Source organism: Podospora bellae-mahoneyi, assembly GCF_035222275.1.
Source record: "Podospora bellae-mahoneyi strain CBS 112042 chromosome 1 map unlocalized CBS112042p_1, whole genome shotgun sequence".
In the NCBI taxonomy this organism is placed as follows: Eukaryota; Fungi; Ascomycota; class Sordariomycetes; order Sordariales; family Podosporaceae; genus Podospora; species Podospora bellae-mahoneyi.
In genome coordinates this window covers 2,944,899-2,965,220 of record NW_026946359.1, presented here as the reverse complement: position 1 = coordinate 2,965,220, position 20,322 = coordinate 2,944,899, and the positions used below count along the sequence as shown (strand labels likewise).

The window sequence follows — 20,322 nt, the reverse complement described above, 5'->3', positions numbered from 1 at the left end:
TTGGCTACGAGCCCCTCCAGCTGGGTTGCGAGTTGCTCTGGGAGCAGCTGGGGAGCAGCTGGGGAGCTTCGACGACAGCGCCGCCGCAGGCAGGTGAGGTGTCAGAGAGGGGCAGTTATTCAAAGCTCGGCAGTGAGAGAGTGCAGGTGGCTGTCGTGGGAATGGATTTTTGGGTGGTCGTGTTGGCAGAGCGCTTTCCGACGGGTTACGGCCTTTGGCTTTGAATATTACGTCAAGAAATAAAGGGCCTGTTGCCTCTGGTTCTGAGATGCGGGCGATGCGGCTTGTTGCTCTGGCTGTCTGTCGTATATAAAGCGTTCTGTCTCCGTCCAGTGTCTCAGCGCTGCCAGGTCACCGGATACAACAGGCACATGGCTGGAGGATGGCTGGTATGATGGCGGCGATGGCAGTTCCATCCAGTCTACTGCCGAGAGTGACAGTTACAAAGTTGAGTGGAAAAGAGTGGTCAGAAAGAGAAATGACATTTGCCCCCAACCATTGAGTTCAGTGCTCTGGGCCCAAGCAGCTATTTTTTGTTTGCGACGGTCACGACCATCTACCCGCAATGCTGGGTCAGGCCTTACCCGGCCCTGGAAAGCGGCCGGGTTTTAACGTGGCTGCAGGTACCTAGGGAAGGAACTGAATTCTGCTTTTTGGCTTTGTTACGCTTGCTTTGGTTGCTTTTGCCCGGGTGCTCCAATCCCCAAATCAAATGCCAAGACTTCCTATTCGGGCGGTGTAAGTCGAGCGAGGTCTCTCTCGGTTCTGGTCTACAGGTTGTTTCCGACACCGCCCTAGCCTAAATGGCGGATCGAGTCTCGTTAATCATTGCATAAGAGCCATCCAAACCTTGCCGTCACACACCTTGTCATCATCAATATTGCGAGCCGTTGGCTAGCCTGGACTTGTTGAAACCGAAGACTGTGCCCCTTATCGCTAAGTAGATACAAACAGCTTGCCGTCAGACGGATGCTCCTTCTCCTTGCACCCCCAGGTCTCGCCGAGGACATGCAGGTCATTCCAACAACACAGTATTGGACCTTCTCATACTGTTACGCATGTGTCAATAAGACCCGATTCGTGTGCCCGTCAGCTCTGATCGAAATCGCCTCAGCCCGGCCGTACCTTCGAGACGTTGGGAGTCAGTCTTATAAAAGCTGGGGCACTCAACGCCACCTTCCAAATAACCTTTCGTGTTCTCTAGCACAACGCGCGAGAAAAGACACGACTTCCCACAGCCGCCTTGTATACTCCCGAGAAAAGACAATCTGCCGAAGCTAGCAACCGTTCATCCCCCTCCTTATCAAGGGTCGTACAGATATCACTACCGGAGTTTCTTGACATCGATACAAGGCCGAGGAGGATGCCGCTTGGCCTCCAAAGATCAGGTTTACTGTCCGACATCGAATGGCGCTGTTGGCAGACGAAGCAGAGGGCGGCGGCGGCGAATCTTCTTCTCGTCTCCAGAACCACATCGTAATCTTCCACCTGGCCAAGACAGAACCTCTGCGGCCAACTGCATATGTAGCTGTACCAATGACATGGCGGAACTGTATGTATGCTGGCATCTTCTCGGCCTACCTTCTGCCCTCGATACAGAATCTATACACCTGCAGGAGTGACAACTACTTTGTGGCACGTTCCACCTTGATATCAGAATGCTCAGAGAGGAGACCAACTAGAACTCACCGCTTACACTCCGGTCTCTACCCCGTACCACCACGTCAACACTCGTGATCTGTGTTGCCACGCTCGGTTCCACGTTGAGCAGTTTCGTTCCAAGTTTAACGGCTTGACTACCCAAAGGGCAATATCTAGCGGTGTCAATCTGTCTCTCTTGGCAGGGAACATCTGACTTTATGTTCAGTGAGTACCAGCATTGCCACTATGTCTGCTCACAAGATTTCAAATCAGACCTTTTATGTACATGAACTTATACAAGTGTATCTCACAATTCATCAACCGAGCATGTCACCTCACCTTGAACTCTTAGTGGTAGCTTTTACGAGTCCAGCACTCCGGGTTTGTATCTTTACAAACCCTTCAGCTTCGCAAACAACCCCCCTTTTCTGTCTCGGGTGTACACAAACTCAAAAAGGGCCGGTGTAACCAAACCCTCGGAGTGTCTTGGCTTGCCTTTAGCAGAAAAAGAGAATCGAGATTCCAAACTGAACCCATGTCATTCAGAGCCACATGTCTCGGATTCCGTCATGTCTTTCCACCTACGCCACACATCTTGCCAATTTCATAAAGTGGTAGAGTGATAGCTACACCACAGTCATCAGACCACATAACCATTCGTAGTGACCGGGGTGGAAAGATTCATAATCATTGAATGAGATAAACATACATGCCTTCATATAATTTTATATTATCATGGGCAGAGTTGTTCATTCCCTACATTCTATAACAATTCCCGAATCTTCAAATCATCATAATATAGCCATGAACTTCACTATCCCTTTCACCACCGCACAAAACTTCTTGAATATTTCCCCTTTCCCGCATCAAGCCATCTCATAGATATCATGAACTACCACCACCTTGAACAGACTCCTTTGCAGCTCTGAGAACACCCTTCAGCCTCTCCTCCGTCTGGGGATCAAACCGACTGTGGGTTGCTATGGCTGGACGAGGAGCAAGCGGATCAGGGAGAGCAGCTGACGTTGGAATCAGTATTGATAGGTCCCAGCTTCAGCTTCTCAAGATTTGATTTTCGAAACAATCCATGACTTACAACAACTGAAATCACCATGCTGAAGCCGAGCTCTGGTATTCTCATACTCTTCCCTGAACTTGGGTGTATTCCACGACGCCAGCGGCTTCCCGGCCGGGGGGTGCTGATGTTGATGCTGAGGAGTCTGGATTGGGGGTGTGCTGAGGTCCGGCAAGTCGGACATGGTCAAATCGGTGGACATGGCTGGCTTTTGTATTGAATTTCGAACCGAAACTAGACTGAACGCAGGTCTCTTCCGATCCTGACACAGCAGGCTCGTATCAAACTGGTGAGGAGGAACGACTTTGATATGTAATTTCGAAAATGTACTTTTTTCCAACTCCACGAGAAGAAGGTGAAGCCAGAGGAGCATGTCATTCAACTCCCTACCCTACCTGCCCTGCCAAGCCTGTCACACGTGGTCCGTGCACCTGCCTTCAACAGCGGCGGAGCCCTACGGGTTCAGGGATCCCTGCTATTGTGCTTGGGGTTTGGGGGGGGGGGGGTTGTCGCTCGACCGAGGCTCCATTTTCAATGGCAAGTTCATGATTTCTCCCCCTCCTCCCAGATATTGGACCGATTTCGTGAATTGAACAACTTAGCTCTCAAACCAGCAAACACACACAAACCACAACCTAACCATGTCCAAAAACCGAACCCCCATCCCCGACGCCTGGGACGACGACTGGGCTCCCCAAGCCGACCGCCTCTCCAAAACCCCGGCCGAACCCTCACCACCACCAGCGCCCCTCTCCAAAGCCGAGCGTCGCGCGAAACACCTAGAGGAGCAGCGCAGGTTATGGGAGTCAGCGTACGTCCCTCAGCACCCAAACCATTCCCCCATCACTAACACCATATAGTGAAGCCCCAGAACCAACCCCCTACCTCCCCATCACAAACCCAATCCCCCTCTCCACCCCCTTCAAACCCCCCATCCAGCTCCTCTCCCGCCGCCCAATCCCCCAGAAAACCCTCGTCCGCGATCCAGCCACCGGTCTCGAACAACTCACCATCACCCAACCCGACGACTTCGACGACGAAGACCCCGACACGGCCGCCCAAAAGCCCGAAACCCCCCAAGAGCGCAAGGAGCGCCAGAGGAGAGAACTAGAGGAAAAGCAGCGCCGGTATCAAGAACAAAGAGCAAAGATCTTTGGGGACTCAAACCCTTCCTCTGGACAGTCATCCCCAGGGACGGTGACGCCCCCGCAGGCCGGGAATGATGGTAGGGGAGGAGGACATAGAGGACGGGGTGGTGGTGGGAGGGGCAGGGGGAGGGAAGGGAACGGGAGGGGCAGCAACAATGGGCGGAATACTAACCGGCAACCTCAGCAGCAGACAACTGAACCACCGTCGAGGGAGCTCTTCGACGCGGAATACTCCCCCAAACCACCCAACCGACGAGGCGGCGGCCCCTCCTCTCAACAGCCCAGCCGCTCTCACACACCCCGTGAAGAAGACCAAATCACCCGCCAACCAAGAGGTCCAGACGGCAGTGGAAGAGGAGGTTTCGGTTTCGCCAAGCGAGGCGCAACCAACGGCTGATCTTTCCATTCTTTCATGACTAGAATGCATTGACGCTACACGGTATCATTCTATATGATCTGTATCCCAAAAACAGAAAATGTCTCCAACTACCGCTGTTCAAGATACCAGTGTACAACTCTACCAACCACCACCAATCTTCCCCGCCAACTGAACCACCCGTTCAGTGTCAGTCTGCGTCTTTCCCACATCACTAACCACCTCCCGAAAGGTGGTATACGCCAACTTCTCCACCGGCACCGACGTCAGCTCCGACCACACCCTCAGCACATCCCGAACATAACCGGGTGATATCCCAGCCACCACGAGGCCATCATCTGTCCTTTCAGATGATGATGTCTCCTCATCATCACCAGAAAAGTACGCCTCATCCACCACCTCCAACCAAGCCTTTTGCTCCTGCGGCCCAGGTTTGTTTTCGGTCCCACCAAAACCCATCCTCTCGAGGACAATCGGGTCGTCCACCTTGAGCTGTCCACCACCGTTGGTGCAACCCCCCGGACACGCCATCACCTCGACATAGGAGAAATCCAGCGCGTTGGTGGCTCCCGCGGCCTTTCCAGGTCGTCGAGCTGAACCAAACGGTTTTCCTCCAGGCATGCGGGGGGGTCTGGCGGGCTTGAGCTTCCGAACGAGGTTTTGGATGTTGCGGAAGCCGTAGTAGCGGGCGGCTTTGAAGATTTGTTCCCCCGAAGAGGAGAGAATCGAGTACTCTATTACGTCGGCATTGCGGCCTCGGGTGGTGGTCAAAGTTGAACCGGGGTTTTGGGAGAGGAGCGTGTGGAGGATGTAATGAAGATTTCCGCCGGAGGTGCCCGCAGAAAGGGATTGCTGTTCGTTTTTCTTCCCCGGGGCGGAAAAAGGCAAAAGGAAATCGCCCATGGCTTTGTGAGGGAAGGGCGTGGTTTGGGGGAGGGGGGTTTTAGGTAGAGAGAAGAAATTAATGTTGCGTGACTCGGCGAGCATGAGGATTTCTTTGGTGGTGATTACGCAGTCGACGTCTCTGATTCCTTTTTGAGTTGTGGTTGTGGCTGGGTTGTTGGAGGTGTTGTTCCAGACGGCATCGGTGAGCTCTTCCCGGCTGGCCTCGAGCTTCTTGTCGAAGCAGGGCATTATGGAGAGGTGCCATATCCTGTCTGGGGAGATGTTGAGTGTTTTGGAGAGGGTTGTTTTGAGGAGGGTGCCGGTGAGGGCCTGGGGGGATTTGACTTTTGAGAGGTAGGGGAGGACGTAGGGGTGGGTCTTTTCGGCGTAGCAGACCCAGCCTGGGCAGCTGGAGGTTAGGACTGGTTTTTTGATGTCGTTGGAGGAGGAGGAGATGACTTCGTCGGCGCCTAGGACTAGGGAGGCTTCGCGGGCACGGTTGGTGGAGACGATGTAGGTGAAGCCGTTGTTGTGTCTGCCGCCTGAGGGGAGGCCGAGGGAGGGGTTGGAGAGGAGGTGGGTGATCATGTTTGCTGCTTGGGATTGGGTGGTGTTGTTTCCTATCGCGGCGGCGAGGGAGGCCAGGACTTGGGGGGATACTGAGCAGACGAAGAGTTTGGAGGAGGGGTTTCCGTCGAGGTTGGTGGTTATGGTGGTGCCATCTTGGGAGAGGGCGAGGCTGGGGGCTGAGTCCAGGAGGGAGAGGACTTCATTGTGGGATTGGAGGGAGACGAGGACGGCTTCGGCCGAGGTTACGCAGCCTGAGCAGGCTAGGCAGTCGGTGAGGGATATTTGCGCCGGGCCGGCGGGTTGTGAGGCAGAGGGTTGCTGACCGTCGAGGATGACTTCGAATTCGAGGGATTCGGAAGCTTGTGGTGGTGGCGCGGTGGGAAGGGTTTCGATCGGTTTTATACAAGCGACGCCGGGGGATATGAAATCGTTCAGGTCGTCGGCAGAGAGGATGGCTGACATTATGACGGCCGGCTGAGGAAGTAAAAAAGAGCTCGGACTCGAGGTGTGGTTGTCGAGGGGCCGATCGATGGAGGGGCTGTTTACCCCACGATCAGATGTCAAAGGTGTCGTCGTGAATAGATCTTGTCGCAAGCAATGCCTCCAGTTGACTTCAGGGTAGCTCCAGTAGTATAGGTTGGAAAGAAAGAGAGCTGAGTCTAAAAGAAGACAGCAAACACCCAGAGCCAAGATAATCCCCAAATTCCTATCTCAAGCCCACTCCCGGAGATGCACAATTTGTAAATTCAGTGACTCTTTTGCTTTGAAATGCGCTTGCTCCAAACCAAAACTGCGAAAATGCGACATCGGCTCCCCTGGTGGCGGTTGAGCGGGCGCCCCGCTACCCGCCAGGAGCCCCGCCCGTCTCCTCGGCGTCGCGCACTGTGCCAATCACTGGGGTGCCATTTGCGATATGACGTAGCGGAGGATACAAGGGTACTTACACACATTATGTAGAGCTTCAACACCACGATACAAGGAACTCACTTTCACAGTCTAATTCTCACATACAATTCTTTTGTTCTGAAACCATTTGGAAGAACGGCCAAAATGGACACCCCACCCTCCGAAATGGACGTAAGTTCCCCTTACAATTATAAACCATCACACAAACTAACCCAATGCCCCAAGTCAACCACCTTCCTCCACCTCACCACCCTCCTCTACCTCCTCCTCCAATCCCTCCCCCTCCTCCTCTGGCCCTCTTTAACAACAACCATCCTCACGCCCCCAAACTACTACCCCCCCTCCTCTTCCGATCTCGTCTCAACCTACCTCGCCCGCACCCTCGCCCTAACAAACCTAACCCTCGCCGCCCTCCTCCTCGCCCTCTCCGGCCTCCTCCCCTTAAGCCCTTCCCCATCCCCTTACTCCTCCGCCGCAGTCCTCATCACAACACTATACCACTCCGCCACGGGGGTATACTCCTACACCCGGTACACCACCCCCCGCACCTCCCAACCGATCCACCTCTTGGGCTGTCTAGCAAGCAGTTTTCTCGCTTGCGTAGGGCTCTACGTCCTCCTATTCGGAGATGGGAAAAGACTGAGCAGGCGGACCGGGGCGGATAAAGCTACCAGCGGGTGGCCTTTCAGGAATAAAGAGGCGGATAGGAAGAAGAAGAAGAAGTCGGGTTGAGGCCTCAGGATGAGGATGAGGAAAGGGTTGGACATTGGACATAGGAAAAAAACCTTGTGTGTGTGTGTGTGTCATACGAGGTGTAAAATGGCATGTTTTGTGGTTATAGTCTATAATGCTCTCGCATGTCATGGACAGAAGAAAACAGAGATAATGCCAGGGGGAAATAGGGACCTTCAAAGATAGGTAGCCAGCCCACGGGTTTTTTTGAAAAGTAATTATTTAAACCTGCAAAGCAAATCAAGCAGGCCTTTGAGGATTGTTAGCAGGCATAGGATAGTTAATAGCTAGACCTTCAAACACTAACACACACACGCACTCAGAAAGATAGTCAATGGGCCTTGAAAGATAGCAAACAGGCGCTAAATATGCATTGATATGCCTCTTAAGAGATGCCCAAGAAGCATTTGATTTTATCTTTGTCAAGTGACTCTACCTACAACGCTTGTCCCGGACCACATTTCCCATCCCCAGTCGAACCGTCAGGCGGGGTACGAAACATTGTGCCGCTTCTCGAGATGAATCCAAAGGTAATCCATGGTTTTGATCGCCTCCTCAGACCGGGGGCAAGTTTTCACCGGACAAGTAACAGACTGTGAAATAGGATTGCCGCCTGCATCTTTGGACTTGTGCACCCAAGAGTAGTGACTATGGAGACCTCGATAACTGATGTAAGGCGTTTCAGACCTCTCACAGTTCTTGAATCGACATACGTAAGGCGCGGCGAAAAAAGGGATGCGCAGCTTCAAACAGACGACTTCAGCCTCAGCAGTGTTTTCAACGGTGGCCAAATACGTCTCGCTGACATCGCAGGATCGAAAAGTCAAATGTACATATTGATTTGAGGCGTTGTTGGAAGAAGGGGATTGATCCGAAGCATTGTCGGAAGAAGGGGGTCCTTGGATATCCAAAGGTACAGAAGACGCGTCCAAAAGCTGATCTTGAGCGCCCGTAGACTAGTTTTGCGCATCCTCGACAGAATTTGCGGCGGCTTCAGGAGCCGTCAACACCACGTCCGCCTCTCCCGACAACACTGCCTGTTTACGAGCAAACCAGTCCTTCTCGCTCCGTATGACCTGCTCCATAAGAACCTCCTTCTCCAGCCACTCCTGTTTGTAAAGTTCACCGACTTCCTTGAGCTCAGCCTCGAGCCGTTTCCCTTCTTCCTCGGCCCACTTTAGCTGAAGTTTAGTTAGCTGGAATAGCTTCTCACGTGGCATAGCAATCTCCTCGGGCCTAAACAGCTCTTCGTCCAAGGGTGTGAGCATGTCCTCGGAGTCTTCGTAGGGAACATCGCTGTCATCTACCGCGTCATCCTGGCCGGCAGCGTGCGATTGTGGTGTCTTGAGAATGATACGGAGGTTCTTGCTCGACTTGCCCGTGGTTTGGTGGGCCTTCGAGACGGGATCTGAGGGTCGGAGGTCTTCTGTCTGGTGGACTGTTCGCATGTGCTTGGCCAGGGCGTCGGAGCGGGTGAAGGCGCGATCACACTCTGGGAGGCAGTAGTTAGGACCAATCATCACGATGCAGAGCAGCTGTTTTGCAGAGCCTACCTGGAAGATAGCAGTAAAATGGCTTTTCCCTGGTGTGACTTCGCATGTGAGCTTTGAGAGCGTAACCACTGGCATGGGCCATTCCCTTCCTAGTGCATCCAATCCATTCACAGGTATACTTCTTTGCTCGAGTCTCGATATGATCGCTGTGGATGTGTTCGACCAGATTGTCCATGTTGCCCTGGTCGCCAGCCTTGCAGCCCTCCCAATGGCAGATGGTGACCTGTTCCGCATACTCTTCTTCCTCTTGGCGCGCATTGATGGGCGAGTTTGGCACGTCGCCATCGGTGTCGGAGGAGACTTGCGATACAGTATCAATGTCTGGGTCGACGCTGGCCTCCTTGTGAAATGCTGGCGAGGCTACCGAGCCAGTGGCCGTCTTGAGCCGTTTGGTTGGTGGTGCGTCCTCCATGATGTCTTCGGGGGCGTCGCGATCTGGAAACTCGTTGTCGGTGGAATCCATGGAAGAGAGGGGAGAGCCCGAGTCGTCGTCGATCGGGCTGCTCAATCGCGCCATTTTTATCGGCTCTGTGACAAGGCAAGAGCGAGTTGGGATATTGATGGATCGGACGATAGGTAGATTGGCTGTTGTGAGTGTGATTCTGATTATGGGCGTGTTGAGATGGATATGGATGAAGTATAGCCTGGTGTTCCGTGCTCCCTTTTATAAGTTAATTCGCAGCAATATAAGCTCATCCGCGTCGCAGTCTAATGATACGTGGCGTTGGCTCTGCTGAAGGATATTAGAAAGTGAAGAGAATTGTTGAAAAGTCAGAATTATTAGGTTTGGGGGAACAATCGTGGACGGCGCAAAACATTCAATGGACGGCAGGATGCTGGCTGGTTGAGTGCCAGCACCCGTGCTCTGCTCTGCAGGAGCGTGTCTGCCGCCGATCAGCAACAGTGACATGCAACCGGGACAGTGACGGGAAGACATGAGCTGCCGGCAGCCGGCTGACAGCTGGTCACTCAAGGCCACCTCCCAGGCACACGGTGCGCACGCAACAGATGGTTGCCACTGGCACTGCTTGGTTGGCGCCCAAAACAATCTGGAACGCAGGGACTTTTCTCAGCTTGTTTACCCCTCTGCCCCTCCCCCACCATCGCTGTTTTTATATGTACCACACCCAAAGCAAAGACTCGCTCCTGCAGCCATCCACCACTTAGATACGCGTGCCCTTACGACTTACCCGACATAGAGCCAAACCTTGCACCTCTTGCAATACCCTACCCCCTCAAGTTCACGTTTTTCATTCTTTGCTCTTCATCGTCAGATTCAGGATTCAATATACAAACATGGCCCCCACCAACAAGGTCTTCTCCCTCGAGGGGAAAGGTCTGAAGCTGGACACGGCCGAGGACCTGGAGCCCCATATCGCCGAGCTTCGCGCCATGGAAGATGTCGAGGAGGTCCATCTGCTTGGTAACACACTCGGTGTCGGCGCATGCAAACTGCTTGGAGAGGTGCTTGCGACCAAGAAAACATTGCGCGTATGTCTCCTTCTCCCACCCTCCTTTGTTGCTTACTCGCCAGCCCCAGGTGACTGAACTAACCACTCGCGACTCAGGTTGCCAACCTCGCCGATATCTTCACCGGTCGCCTCCTCAACGAAATCCCAGAGGCCCTTTCCTCCCTCCTTACCTCCATCTTGAACCTCCCCAAGCTCAACACCATCAACCTCAACGACAACGCTTTTGGCCTCAACACACAAGCGCCACTCGTCGCCTTCCTCGCCGCGCACGTCCCCTTGCAGCACCTTTACCTCAACAACAACGGCCTGGGCCCCCACGCCGGTATCCTGATCGCCGATGCGCTCTCGGAGCTCCACGCAAAGAAGGAGGAGGCGCGCAAGCAAGGACAAGATGTGCCCGACCTCGAGACAGTCATCTGCGGTCGCAACCGGTTGGAAAACGGCAGCATGACCGCCTGGGCCAAGACTTTCAGCCTGCACAACAAGGTCAAGGAAATCAAGATGGTTCAGAACGGCATTCGGCAAGAGGGTATTTCGCATCTGCTTAGCGAGGGTCTGCGTCACACTTCGGAGCTCAGAGTGCTGGACCTCCAGGACAACACATTCACCTTGAAGGGCGCCAAGGCTCTGGCCAAGGTTGCGCCCGGCTGGACTGAGCTTCTCGAGTTGGGCGTCGGCGACTCTCTTCTCAGCGCCAAGGGCAGTGTGCTTTTGGGCGAGTCCCTCGCTCAGGGCAAAAATAGGAACCTTGAGATTCTGCGCCTGCAGTACAACGACATTACCGCCGCTGGTCTCAAGAGCCTTGCCGAGGCTGCGAAGGAGGCTCTCCCCGCGCTCAAGAAGATTGAGCTCAACGGCAACAAGTTCACCGAGGACGACGAGTCGGTTATCCTCCTGCAGGAGCTGTTGGAGGAGCGCAAGGAGAAGTTTGGCGGCGACATTGTCGTTGAGGACGACTGGGGTCTTGACAGCCTGAGCGATCTCGAGGAGCTGGATTCTGATGAGGAGGAAGAAGAGGAGGAAGAGGAAGAGGAGGTTGAGGAGCGGGCCGAGAAGCTCATCAAGGAGGCCGAGGAGGCTCAGGAGGAGCCAGTCGTCCAGCTCAAGGACAAGGAGGTGGACGAGTTGGCGAGCAAGCTTTCCAAGGCTACGATCTAGGCCTGGGGGGGTTATAAACAAAAACAAAAACAAAACAGAAAGAAATAAAGGAGTATTGACCTCTAGACGAGGTGCTGTTTTTGCCCATGATTTACCACGATACCCGAAGAGGAGAAGGTTGTTGGTCTTGACAAATGGGACGCAATTGGGATGGTTTGTTACACTAGAATTGAAGCGTTTGTTCTTGTCTGGCAGTACTGTCTGAGGGTAGAGTTTAGGTATACAATACAAACCCCTTTATTGAATGCATTCTTTACTGGGTGGGGATTGGGTGTCCCAGATGAGATACTGGCTGGATGCCTGTTGATGGTGTTTGGACCTCCTGGTCTCATGATGCAAAACATCATGCCCACAACCAAAACGTGCACCGAGAATGACAGGAGACATACGAAAGTCTTATCGTCTATGTGTGTGTGTGTGCCGGCAGGTTTGGAATGTGCTGCTTTTTGGATGGAGTGATCGTGGTTCGAGTCGGTGGTGGTGTGCCGGTCAGATGCGCAGTCATGCCACCAATGTAGTCTGAGCCTCCCAGCGACATTTTGGGAGGGTGAATGAATCTTTCGTTGATAAATAACCCCCAAGGCATTTTTTTTTTCTCGCTTGCGGCTGGGAGCTTCGGTCAAGCAAAAAGAACAATTTATTGGATTAGGCATTATTGTCGAGTATTATTTATCACTACTGTCGTCGACAAGACTGACAGCTTTACCTACACAACACCACTTACACACACGCCTACCTTGCACAACATTATCGCAAGAAACCACCACACAATCTTGAGCATACGACATATCACTGCTTCTCTACAACACCTACCTTGAGCACACCAAACCATCGCTCTCAGTCCAATCACACACAACAAATCAACCTTGAACAAACCACGCGTCTGCTCTACACTTCTCAACAACCTACCTCGAGCACACCGAACCACTGCTGGCAACAACCTCTACTGAGCACAACCATCCTGCTCCTTTACCACCATGAAACCGACAACCAAACACCACCCCATCCTCCACTTCGAACCCCTCTCCGACTCGCCCATCCCCATCCTCTGGGACCTCCTCCTCGCCTGTTACGCTATCCGCCTCACCCTCCTCTACGCCCTCCTAACCCTCCTTTCCCACCTCATCCTCTCCCCCCTCCCCTCCTCCCCCATCACAACCCTCGTATCAGCAGCCCTCTGGACACGCTACCTTACCCACCGGTTCCAAGTCCCCCCCGCAATTGGCTTCAGGGCCGCAGTTGGCCTCCTAGCAGGAATGATAATCTTCCTAATGGAGGAACTGCTCTCCGGGTTGGAGTACGAGATGGGATATGGGGGGTTAAAGGGTCTCGGGGGGTGGGTCATGGCTGGGGTTATCTCCATGCCTGTAGTTATGGGGTTGGGCGAAGAGGGTAAAGAATGGTGGAGCAGGTGGGAAGGAAAGGGGTTGGGGTTCGGGACGAGTTATTAGCATATAAGAGATAGGGGGATTAACGAATTATGATTTAATGATAAAAAAGTAGTTTAGCGAGAGAGTGAAGAAAGATGGTGTGAGTGAGTGAGTGACAGGTGATGATAGATGGGAGATTCCATGTGGCAGGGTTACACTGCAACTGCCAAAGTCTGGGCTTGGGGTTGGGGTTATCTCCCTTGTTCAACCACCATCTATCCCTCGAAACCTTGATCTTATGATTGGTGTTGGCTATGAAACAGCAAATTCTCTATTACCAACTACCAAGAAACAAAAATCAGCAAAGCCACCCTAGAAATACGCCTCGCTCAATGCCTTTCTGCAGCTGTGCCCGTATGATACACTTGATTCAATCCCTTCCATACTTCACCTATATCACCCTAATGATATTCTTTCAAACCTGGGACTACCAGTCCCTCGCGAGTCAATGACCAACCCCCTGCCCCCCATCCCCCAAACCCCGGCTGCCCAAGCTGAGGAAATGGTGCTTGGGCCGCACCCGCAGGTGGCGGTTGTTGTTGCGGTTGAATGTTCCCACCCTCCTGCTCTCTCCGCCTCGCCTCCTCCTGCCTCTGCTGTCTCTGCGCCCGGTAAAGCAACAAGAACGCCAGTGAAACAACCAAGCCCATGATGATCAAGCTATCTAGCACACCATCCTCGTCAAAGTCTGGCCCATCACCCCCGGGCATCTGACCGGCACCGTTCTGACCGGCGGTCGCCTCATCATAGTACTCGTCCGAGTAATAGTCATCATACAACTGCCCCGCTGCATTCTCCTCTTGGAGGAAGTTGTTGATCCACTCACGGAGTGACCAGTGCTTCTTCTCGACTGTATCACAGCATGTCAGCTTTGGATGTTCAAACGATAGTAAAAGAAAAAGGTAGTCCATACCTGGCTCATCCCTGATGCTGTTGATCGCCCCGTTAGTGAACGTATTCCACGCACTCTTCGCCCTCAACTTCAACAAGCTCAACGACACAGGCAAATACGCCTCCTCATTGATCTCATACGCTGCGTCGTAGTGTCTCTTGGCCAAGTGGTAGTCCTGCTGGAGACCGACCCCGTGCTCGTGCATCCAGCCCAGGTTGTACATGGCTTGCGCGCTCTGCTGGTATTCTGACGCACCCTGGTAGCACTGCAGGGCCTTATCCACATCTGGCTCTGCCCCGATCCCATGAAGATAGTAATCCCCCATCTTGACCAGAGAATCAATATTGCCCTGGCGGGCGGAGCGAGTCCAGTACGTCAGGGCGAGACGGGGGTTTCGAAGAAGGGGCGACTTGACAGCCCTACGGTAAAGCCACTGTGGGATCTCCAGGAGTGATTGCTCAGGGTCGAGCATAAATGCAACGTTGTTCTGTGCCTTTTCATAGCCCTGCTCAGCGGCGCCAAGATACTCAAGCAGAGCAAGTTCTTCGTCGCCGTCGTCATAGGCCAGGTTAGCCTCGGCCCAGGAGGACACCAAAGGCTCAGCCCTTTCAGACACGCTCTTGAAATAACCCAACGCAGCGCTGCACGACTTCTCACGGCCAACCCCAAGAAGGTTGAGCTCGCCGAGATAGTAATATGACTCGATGCTGGCCCACCGGGCAGCAAGTTCAAAGTAGTGGTTGGCCGCCGCCAGGTCATCGGTACCGCCTTGGTCAAGATGAAGAGCACCTAGCGCCACTTCGGCATAGGGGTAGTCCTGCATCGCGGCCGCCTTGAAGTATTCCGTAGCTTTGGGGACGTCCACAGGCACTCCATATCCATTGAGGTATAGCAGGCCGAGACTGTACTGTGACTGGGAGTCCTTGAGATAAGAGCCCCGTTCGAACCAGTACTTGGCTCGGATGAAGTTCTGGTCAACGCCCTCTCCACGCATATACATACGTCCAATGTATCCAGCCGCCTTGGCTGCATACTTATCGAGCCCAGGTTTGGGATTCTGGACTTGTTGGCCCTTAACCCAGTATTGCTGCGCAACCTCATAGAAATACCTCTTTGCCTCGGCCAAGTTGATCTCGTGGCCTCTCTGCCCCTCATAGTAAATTCTACCCAGATTGAACGATGCTTTAAAGTCGCCCTTTTCGGACATCAGGTTGAGATACTCAATGATATCCTCGATCGAAGCATAAGAGTCGGGCGACTTCTGGACGCTTTCCCTTCCGGCACTGTACGCGCTGGCGCCTTCGCCATACACTCCTCCAAGTTCGTCGGCAATCCTGTGTGCTTCATCGATCCAGCGCATCCCGCCCGGCGGTCCTGACCGGTACCACGCAATGACCTTGTCGGCAACCTGTTTGTAGTACTTGACAGCGACGTCACAGTTCTTCGGTGTCCCAATGCCTGCGTGGTGTCGATAAGCTAGTGACATTTGCGCTCTCGTGTGACCCCTATTCGCAGCGAACGTGTAGTACAGGAGTGCCCGAGCCTGGTCTGCCTCCACAGCACCACCAATTCCAGTCGAATACATGAGCCCCATCATGTACAAGGCTGAGTTGTTCCCATTGAGCAGTGCCAGCTTGTGGTAGTTGTCGAAGGCCTCCTTAAAGTTCCTTGGGTGTGAAAAGTTGCCATAGAAATTCATCTCGGCCAGAATGTACAGAGCGTCCGAGTTGTTCTGTCGTGCAGCTTCATTGAGGAGTTTAGATGCATGTAGGAGCGGTCCGCTGAGACTCGGGGTGGGTTGCGACGTCTCGGCCGGGGGTGCGGTGAGCCGCAGTGTTGGGACGGCTTTGAGAGCGAAGTTCAGGATCAAGCTGACAACGCCCTGGTGTCTCTTTGCTTTGTGATGTAATGGCTGGTATAGCTTTCGTAGTTCGGTCATGGCGGAGTGGACGAGTTCGGCGCCTGGTTGCTTGTCAGTGGTCTCTTGGTTCTTGGCCCCCTTGTATGTCTAACTATCCATACCAGGCTGTTGCCCTCCGCTTGGGGCCGAAGCCATATCTGGGCGGAATCCATCGTCGTCTGCTTGTTTTGGCTTTGCTGAATCGCCGGTGAGGACATGTTGATCGGCTTGCGCTTCGGCGTAGGAGAAAGCGAGGGCCTGCAAGAGCACTGCAAGTGACGTGCGTTAGTGGGCTACGGTGGGCGTCTTTGCGACATCTCTAGTTGTGATGGGTTGGCTCACGGAATAACCACAGAAAGTACCGCCTCATGGTGGGTTGGTAGTGGTGAAAGTGATATGGAAAGAGTCTATCATGTCATGGCTCGCCCAGAAAGTCGAAACTCGGGATCGACCAACTTGGGTTGGCGAAAAGTGGTCTGAATGATGTTGTCAGTGTTGATTGTAGGTAAGCTGTCCAGATCCATAACAGCTCCCGTTGTGACGGGCCATGTAAGCTGCCCTTGAAGATACGGCCCAGGTGGCGCCAGCTGCCAAGCCGGTTCATTTGCTGCAAGTCACTTTCCCCAGCAGGTATACTTCTTCAAAGATATCACACAATTTGAATTCTCATTTGACTTTTTATGATTTGATTGACAATATCGTGTTAGAATAAGGTCATTGAATACATATTTTCATCTTGTAGGTTCTGCAAACCGAAAATTGGGCTCTCACACAACCTCTCACCCAAGCTTTTGCAACCTGACTAAATTTCTTTTCTGGTCTCGCTCACTTACATACACTGCTCACAGGCACCCCGGATACAAGGCTCAACCTCAAAATGTACCAACTCACGGCCGTGGACGGCTACAAATACCCCAAACCAGACACTTATGTTTCGGAAATTCTCCCCATAGCTGCCGGCCTCGCAGCCATTGCTTCAGACCAAACCCTCAGTCTCTTCGACCCCACACGACTCAACGCCGGCCCTCTCAAGCAAATCACAACCGATCATGGGAACCTCACCTGTGCCAAAGTATACGATCCCGCCGAGTCGATAGTCTGCACCGCAGGTGAGAATGGTACCGTCTCCATCTGGGATTTCAGGACAAATCCCATCAAACCCGCCATGCAAATACGAGGTAAGTCTCTCTCTCACCCACCTTCTTCCTCCCGTCTAAACATATCACTAACCATATACAAGGCAACAATGACCCCATCCCCATCCTCTCCCTAGCCTGTTCCAACCCCACCCACACCCTCGCCGCTGGCACCGAACTAGCCAACCACCAAGCCTCCATCCTCCTCTGGGACCTCCGCTCTTTTCCGTCCTCCCCCAAGATCACCTACACCGAAATCCACTCCGACGACATAACCGAACTCACCTTCCACCCAACAACCCCCAATCTCCTCCTCTCCGGCTCGACCGACGGTCTCCTCTCGATAAGCGACACCCTCATCACCGACGAAGACGACCTCGTCATCACAACCTTCAACCACGGCTCCGTCCACCACGCCGGCTTCCTCAATCAGTCCTCTGAAATCTACGCCGCCTCCCACGACGAAAAGTTCGCCATCTACGACATGTCGGACGGCACCATTGAAAAGGGGGCGGCAGTCTTGGATATGGGGGATATACGAGAGGCGGTGGGGTGTCAGTATCTGGCGAATGTGGTCCCGAAACTTGGGGGTAATAATGGGGCGGTTGTTGGGGTGGGGGCGCAGGAGTAAGTACCTACCTTGGGGCTGTAGGTATGGGGAGTGTGCTAACGTGGGAAAACTATATAGTCAAGAACTGTTTCAACTCGTTCATCTCGCCAAGGGAGGGAACGGGCAGTGGGGATTGGATAGGGAGAGCGTGGTAGCTCTGCCGGGGGCGCACGGGCAGGAGTTGGTGAGGAGTTTTGTTTTTTATGACGAGCAGCAGTTGGTTATCACGGCGGGTGAGGATGGGGCAGTTCGGTCTTGGAGGCCGACGTAGACATGATGAAATAGTTCACAGATAATACGAAGAGTTACAGCAACTAGGGATTGGAAAGTGGTAAGATGGTTTGGAAGCGACGATTTGTATTATTCGACTCTCTCTCTCTTTCTCTCTCTGCTAAAGAGCAGAGAAAATTAAAGGCTAGACCTAGCGATTGGCTGCTCAACTGAGGACGACGACGACGACGACGACGACGACGAAGAAGAAGAAGAAGCTACCGATCTAAACCCCCGAAGGAAAAACACAACCATTTTCAATCAGATCATATCCCTTATTAAATGTGTTTTGTGTATTCGCAGCCCCGCTTGAGCTATTAAACGCCGTGACACCACCTTCCTTTCCCTATGCCAAATGACCCAAACCAGCCATAAAGACATTCACACTTTCTCTTCAAAGCCAAGGTTTCATCACTCACTGCAGATTCTCAATAACCAAAGCCGAAGCACCACCACCACCGTTGCAGATACCAGCAACACCAATCTTGCCCTTCTTCTCCCTCAGGACCGAGGTGAGAGTGGTGACAATACGAGCACCAGAAGCGCCCAAAGGATGGCCGATAGCGACGGAGCCACCAAAGACATTGACCTTTTCGGCGTCAAGACCAAGAAGCTGGATGTTGGCGAGGGCAACAACGGAGAAAGCCTCGTTGATCTCATAGTAGTCGACATCATCAGCAGTAATGCCAGCATGCTTGATAGCCTTGGGGATAGCAAGTGCAGGGGCAATGGTGAAGCGGGCAGGGTCGCGAGCGGCATCGCCCCAACCAAGGATCTTGGCAAGGGGCTTGATGCCGAGCTCCTTGAGCTTGCGCTCAGAGACAAGCACAACAGCGGCGGCGCCGTCGTTGATGGGAGCAGCGTTGGCGGCGGTGACAGTGCCGCCGTTGGGAATAAAGACCGGGCGAACAGTCTTGAGCTTCTCAATGTTGAGGTTCTTGACCTCCTCGTCACGGTCAATCTTGATGGCGGGCTTGCCTCGGCCGCCGGGGACCTCGATGGGGGCGATCTCGGTGAAGAGACCGGCCTCGGTGGCGGCCTGGGCCTTTTGGTACGTCTTGATGGCGTACTCGTCCTGGGCCTCGCGGGAGAGGTTGTGTTCCTGGCTGCAGAGCTCGCCCTGCATGCCCATGAGCTCCTGCTTGCCGTAGGCGTCGCGGAGGCCGTCCTTTTGTACGCCGTCGACGAGGCCGGCGTCGCCGTACTTGGTGCCGGTGCGTAGGTTGGGGAGGTAGTGGGGGGTGTTGGACATGGACTCGGTGCCGCCGGCGACGACGATGTCGGCGTTGCCGGTGATGATGGTCTGGGCACCGAGAATGATGGCCTTCAGTCCGGAGGCGCAGACCTTGTTGATGGTTGTGCAGGGGACGGATTCGGAGAGGCCACCGCCGATGGCGCACTGGCGGGCTGGGGCTTGGCCGAGGCTGGTTGGGAGGACATTGTCAGTTTCTCTGTTGTTTTTGAAGGGGTAAGCAATGACCTACTTGGCAGAGAGGACATTGCCAAAGAAGACCTCCTCCACATCCTCAGGCTTGATCTCGGGCACACGCTCAACCGCAGCTGTTGTTTACCCCTGGATTAGCGAACTGGTCCTTGCTCGTTGCGCATGCATGGCATTGCGGTGGTCTGACGTCTACATACACTTGATGGCATGGGAACCAAGCTGAATAGCAGTGAGGCTCGAGAGAGAGCTAAAGCAAGGAACGCAAAGGTTAGCTCTCCATCATCCGAACGAGTCGTTGAACCTGCGGGGACTTTGTTGGGCAGATGTTTGTTTCTGCCCCCCCCCCGATTCATGGTGGGGTACACGTAAAGGGGTCCTCTCACCCGAGGAAGCTCCCTAGGGGAGTGCGCGCAGCGCTGACAATGTAAACAGGAGGAAGGCCGGCCATCTTGAAGACTGTGTTCGGGATTAGGAAAGCTGAAGAATTCGGAGAATTTCGAGAAAGGAGGGGCGGTGATGGGAGAGGGAGGAAGCTTTGTTTTATGAAATTCCCCAGCGAACTGATGAGATGGATCACACCGCCTAACTGGACCCCCCTTCCACCCCCTTCCCACTCCCCACCATATTTTAATTGGTGAAAGACTCCCCGCGGGGCAACGGTTCCTGAGCCGTTGATTTGCCTCGCATGCACTTAGACTTGTTCGAGAGAGCTACGCGGGCCGCCACCGCCTCGACTTGGAGCCCAACAAAGATCACCACGGAATCATTGTTTTGGCTGATCACTTACCATTGTTCTCGTGGCAGAGCACCAGAGCAGCAGAGGTGGCATGAAAAAGGCTCGTTTCCAACAAGTTCTTGGCCCCTTGCAATTGGCCGGCGGTACCATGCCATGATCTGCCAGGGACCTCCCTGTCTTTCTTGATCAAAAAGATCTGATAAAGATTCTGATCCGATCAGCGGAGCTGTGGTGAGTTGAACTACGGCGGTACGTACGTAGATGGCAATGCTGAATTGTGAAGCCAAGACCAGGGTTATGTATGTATAAGAGTATAAACGTCCAGTTCAACCCCATCACGAAGGAGGTTGAGCCTGGGAGTTGTCCTGATCGTATCCAGACTCTAATC

The 20,322-nt window shown here is 53.6% G+C and overlaps 10 protein-coding genes across 10 annotated transcripts; 5 read left to right on the top strand and 5 right to left on the bottom strand.

Annotated features, from left to right (window-relative positions):
- Positions 1–2,118: 2,118 nt before the first annotated feature.
- On the bottom strand, positions 2,119–3,089 carry QC761_109065 (uncharacterized protein; the record flags this gene model as incomplete). The annotated part of the gene is made up of 3 exons (XM_062874194.1): positions 2,119–2,267; positions 2,351–2,660; positions 2,738–3,089. The coding sequence occupies 2 exons, from the start codon at positions 3,087–3,089 to the stop codon at positions 2,527–2,529; spliced, it is 486 nt and encodes a 161-aa protein (XP_062737306.1). The 3' UTR covers positions 2,119–2,267; positions 2,351–2,526.
- On the top strand, positions 3,082–6,393 carry QC761_109050 (uncharacterized protein). The gene is made up of 2 exons (XM_062874193.1): positions 3,082–3,527; positions 3,577–6,393. Exons 1-2 carry the CDS (start codon positions 3,358–3,360, stop codon positions 4,259–4,261), a joined length of 855 nt encoding a protein of 284 aa, XP_062737304.1. The 5' UTR covers positions 3,082–3,357; the 3' UTR covers positions 4,262–6,393.
- On the bottom strand, positions 4,382–6,157 carry NAR1 (Cytosolic Fe-S cluster assembly factor nar1; the record flags this gene model as incomplete). Its single annotated transcript, XM_062874192.1, has 1 exon — positions 4,382–6,157. One exon carries the CDS (start codon positions 6,155–6,157, stop codon positions 4,382–4,384), a length of 1,776 nt encoding a protein of 591 aa, XP_062737305.1.
- A 253-nt stretch (positions 6,394–6,646) lies between the features above and the next one.
- Positions 6,647–7,530, top strand: QC761_109035 (uncharacterized protein). The gene is made up of 2 exons (XM_062874191.1): positions 6,647–6,772; positions 6,824–7,530. Exons 1-2 carry the CDS (start codon positions 6,746–6,748, stop codon positions 7,331–7,333), a joined length of 537 nt encoding a protein of 178 aa, XP_062737303.1. The 5' UTR covers positions 6,647–6,745; the 3' UTR covers positions 7,334–7,530.
- Positions 7,531–7,664: 134 nt separating this feature from the next.
- Positions 7,665–9,786, bottom strand: QC761_109030 (uncharacterized protein). Its single transcript, XM_062874190.1, has 2 exons — positions 8,887–9,786; positions 7,665–8,825 (listed from the first exon to the last, which is right to left on the bottom strand). The coding sequence occupies exons 1-2, from the start codon at positions 9,401–9,403 to the stop codon at positions 8,290–8,292; spliced, it is 1,053 nt and encodes a 350-aa protein (XP_062737302.1). The 5' UTR covers positions 9,404–9,786; the 3' UTR covers positions 7,665–8,289.
- Positions 9,787–9,928: 142 nt separating this feature from the next.
- On the top strand, positions 9,929–11,763 carry rna1 (Ran GAP Rna1). Its single transcript, XM_062874189.1, has 2 exons — positions 9,929–10,377; positions 10,455–11,763. Exons 1-2 carry the CDS (start codon positions 10,183–10,185, stop codon positions 11,514–11,516), a joined length of 1,257 nt encoding a protein of 418 aa, XP_062737301.1. The 5' UTR covers positions 9,929–10,182; the 3' UTR covers positions 11,517–11,763.
- Positions 11,764–12,493: 730 nt separating this feature from the next.
- QC761_0010000 (uncharacterized protein) lies at positions 12,494–12,967 on the top strand (the record flags this gene model as incomplete). The annotated part of the gene is made up of 1 exon (XM_062871903.1): positions 12,494–12,967. One exon carries the CDS (start codon positions 12,494–12,496, stop codon positions 12,965–12,967), a length of 474 nt encoding a protein of 157 aa, XP_062737300.1.
- Positions 12,968–13,133: 166 nt separating this feature from the next.
- Positions 13,134–16,251, bottom strand: HRD3 (ERAD-associated protein). The gene is given in 4 exon segments (XM_062874188.1): positions 13,134–13,796; positions 13,860–15,846; positions 15,861–16,007; positions 16,081–16,251. 3 exon segments carry the CDS (start codon positions 15,954–15,956, stop codon positions 13,348–13,350), a joined length of 2,532 nt encoding a protein of 843 aa, XP_062737299.1. The 5' UTR covers positions 15,957–16,007; positions 16,081–16,251; the 3' UTR covers positions 13,134–13,347.
- A 163-nt stretch (positions 16,252–16,414) lies between these two features.
- QC761_109000 (uncharacterized protein) lies at positions 16,415–19,544 on the top strand. The gene is made up of 3 exons (XM_062874187.1): positions 16,415–16,916; positions 16,979–17,501; positions 17,563–19,544. The coding sequence occupies exons 1-3, from the start codon at positions 16,616–16,618 to the stop codon at positions 17,753–17,755; spliced, it is 1,017 nt and encodes a 338-aa protein (XP_062737298.1). The 5' UTR covers positions 16,415–16,615; the 3' UTR covers positions 17,756–19,544.
- Positions 17,812–20,297, bottom strand: ERG10 (erg10, acetyl-CoA C-acetyltransferase). Its single transcript, XM_062874186.1, has 4 exons — positions 19,582–20,297; positions 19,396–19,445; positions 19,239–19,314; positions 17,812–19,178 (listed from the first exon to the last, which is right to left on the bottom strand). Exons 1-4 carry the CDS (start codon positions 19,644–19,646, stop codon positions 18,170–18,172), a joined length of 1,200 nt encoding a protein of 399 aa, XP_062737297.1. The 5' UTR covers positions 19,647–20,297; the 3' UTR covers positions 17,812–18,169.
- Positions 20,298–20,322: the final 25 nt, after the last annotated feature.

Bases quoted from the DNA above. Each gene is read 5' to 3' on its own strand.
- QC761_109030 (XM_062874190.1), bottom strand. From the start codon at position 9,403: ATGGCGCGATTGAGCAGCCCGATCGACGACGACTCGGGCTCTCCCCTC. The intron at 8,826-8,886 runs GTAGGCTCTGCA...ACTGCCTCCCAG, and splicing joins ATTTTACTGCTATCTTCCAG to AGTGTGATCGCGCCTTCACC.
- QC761_109050 (XM_062874193.1), top strand. From the start codon at position 3,358: ATGTCCAAAAACCGAACCCCCATCCCCGACGCCTGGGACGACGACTGG. The intron at 3,528-3,576 runs GTACGTCCCTCA...AACACCATATAG, and splicing joins CGCAGGTTATGGGAGTCAGC to TGAAGCCCCAGAACCAACCC.
- rna1 (XM_062874189.1), top strand. From the start codon at position 10,183: ATGGCCCCCACCAACAAGGTCTTCTCCCTCGAGGGGAAAGGTCTGAAG. The intron at 10,378-10,454 runs GTATGTCTCCTT...CTCGCGACTCAG, and splicing joins CGACCAAGAAAACATTGCGC to GTTGCCAACCTCGCCGATAT.
- QC761_109000 (XM_062874187.1), top strand. From the start codon at position 16,616: ATGTACCAACTCACGGCCGTGGACGGCTACAAATACCCCAAACCAGAC. The intron at 16,917-16,978 runs GTAAGTCTCTCT...ACCATATACAAG, and splicing joins ACCCGCCATGCAAATACGAG to GCAACAATGACCCCATCCCC. The intron at 17,502-17,562 runs GTAAGTACCTAC...AAAACTATATAG, and splicing joins GTTGGGGTGGGGGCGCAGGA to TCAAGAACTGTTTCAACTCG.
- HRD3 (XM_062874188.1), bottom strand. From the start codon at position 15,956: ATGTCCTCACCGGCGATTCAGCAAAGCCAAAACAAGCAGACGACGATG. The intron at 13,797-13,859 runs GTATGGACTACC...GCTGTGATACAG, and splicing joins CAGCATCAGGGATGAGCCAG to TCGAGAAGAAGCACTGGTCA.
- ERG10 (XM_062874186.1), bottom strand. From the start codon at position 19,646: ATGGCCGGCCTTCCTCCTGTTTACATTGTCAGCGCTGCGCGCACTCCC. The intron at 19,446-19,581 runs GTGAGAGGACCC...TCCTTGCTTTAG, and splicing joins CCCCTAGGGAGCTTCCTCGG to CTCTCTCTCGAGCCTCACTG. The intron at 19,315-19,395 runs GTATGTAGACGT...GGTAAACAACAG, and splicing joins TGGTTCCCATGCCATCAAGT to CTGCGGTTGAGCGTGTGCCC.
- QC761_109035 (XM_062874191.1), top strand. From the start codon at position 6,746: ATGGACACCCCACCCTCCGAAATGGAC. The intron at 6,773-6,823 runs GTAAGTTCCCCT...ACCCAATGCCCC, and splicing joins CCCCACCCTCCGAAATGGAC to AAGTCAACCACCTTCCTCCA.